The sequence below is a fragment of the Scylla paramamosain genome, chromosome 8 (assembly GCF_035594125.1).
Source record: "Scylla paramamosain isolate STU-SP2022 chromosome 8, ASM3559412v1, whole genome shotgun sequence".
Classification (NCBI taxonomy): domain Eukaryota; kingdom Metazoa; phylum Arthropoda; class Malacostraca; order Decapoda; family Portunidae; genus Scylla; species Scylla paramamosain.
Window position 1 is genome coordinate 13,901,726 of NC_087158.1, and position 1,574 is coordinate 13,903,299.

Genomic DNA, 1,574 nt, shown 5'->3' on the forward strand with positions numbered 1-1,574 from the left:
ACCACCACTATCATATTTTGCTTCTCAGTCTCTCCTCCCCTACCATCCCTACCTCCTCCCCTCCCTATATCTAACACCCTCCTCCCATTCCTATATTAAACGTTCCATCATCCCCCTACCCTCCCCCCATTCCCCCACTTATGTTCTATATAGTATTTTGGTGTCTCCCTCTCTTCCCCTCCCTTCCTTTCTCTTCCCCCTCTCTCACCCCGCTATCTAACTCTACTTCTATCTACTCATAAACATCCATCCTATCACTTATTCCTCCCGTATATTCTACTTTCTCCTCTCTCTCTCTCTCTCTCTCTCTCTCTCTCTCTCTCTCTCTCTCTCTCTCTCTCTCTCTCTCTCTCTCTCCTTCATATTCCTCCCCTTTCTCTCCATTCCTATGTGTACGTACATCCACCCATTTCTCTCCCCAACATTGTTCTCCCTTATCTCTCTCTCTCTCTCTCTCTCTCTCTCTCTCTCTCTCTCTCTCTCTCTCTCTCTCTCTCTCTCTCTCTCTCTCTCTCTCTCTCTCTCTCTCTCTCTCTCCTACCTCTCCCTCTCTCCTCCTCTCATATTCTGTACCAGTTTCAGCCACTCCCTCCATGTACTATCATATTCTCCCTTTTTCTCTTCACTTTTATCCTTTTCCCTTCCCTTTGTTGCTTCTTCACTCATCCCTCACCACACCCCCCATTCTCTCCTCTCTGTAACCGGGAAGGGCCTCCCTCGTATGGGTCTACTGGCTTCGTATGTTCTAACAGCTTGTTTTATGTCATGTTCTTATGTTCCAAGATAAAATACTTTGAGTTATGGTGACAAGAATCATATCACAGTGCAATGTTCTTCCCCGCCATGATAGAGGATCTAAATCTCTTTCCTTAACGATTTGACAGTCTCTCCGATCCTCCATTGCGTAATAAAGAATGTGATCCTGTTTCTTTAATCCCCCATTGCTATTCTACATGTTTCCCTTCTATAATACAGGATTTAAGCGTCTTTTGTATGTTTTCCTCCCATAACACACGGTTTGCCACAATATCTCTTTCTTTCTTTAATTTCCTCCTTCCATAATACAAGATTTCACACACTCTCCTCAATCCTCCAGTCATGATAAACAATCCAACCCTCTGTTTTTATTTCACCTTTCCATTCCATAATACACGATTCATTTCTCTCTCCGATCCTCCAGTTCATACTAAAACAATATAACCCTCTTTTTCCACCCCCCACATGCCACAACACCCCATCAAACACTCCTTACCTGATCCTCCAGTCCATATTAGACAACCCAACCCTCTTTCTTCTACCCCACATGCCGTAACACTTAATCCAATACGCTTCACTGGAATTTCTCGTCCTCATGGTCTCCTGTTTAACACCTCCGCTTCCTCTCCCACACAGGCCCTCTGGTGGTGGTAAGGGTGGCACAGGGGGACACTGCTCGTCTTCCTTGTGGGCACCCCGAAGCGCGGCACCCCGGGGACCACATGAGTCTCGTCCTGTGGTACCGCGACAAGACTTCCAGACCCTTCCTCAGGTGAGTCGTGAGTGAGGGAGGATCATAGTCGTGAGTCATGAGTGAA

General features: G+C 46.4%; 1 protein-coding gene across 1 annotated transcript in view; it reads left to right on the forward strand.

Annotated features, from left to right (window-relative positions):
• The first annotated feature begins 1,163 nt into the window (after positions 1 to 1,163).
• LOC135102810 (uncharacterized) overlaps positions 1,164 to 1,574 on the forward strand; it is a 134,636-nt gene continuing 134,225 nt past the window's right edge. Inside the window, exon 1 of the mRNA XM_064008346.1 lies at positions 1,164 to 1,528. Coding sequence (XP_063864416.1) covers positions 1,479 to 1,528 — 50 coding nt within the window. The 5' untranslated portion in view covers positions 1,164 to 1,478. The remainder of the gene's footprint in view (positions 1,529 to 1,574) is intronic.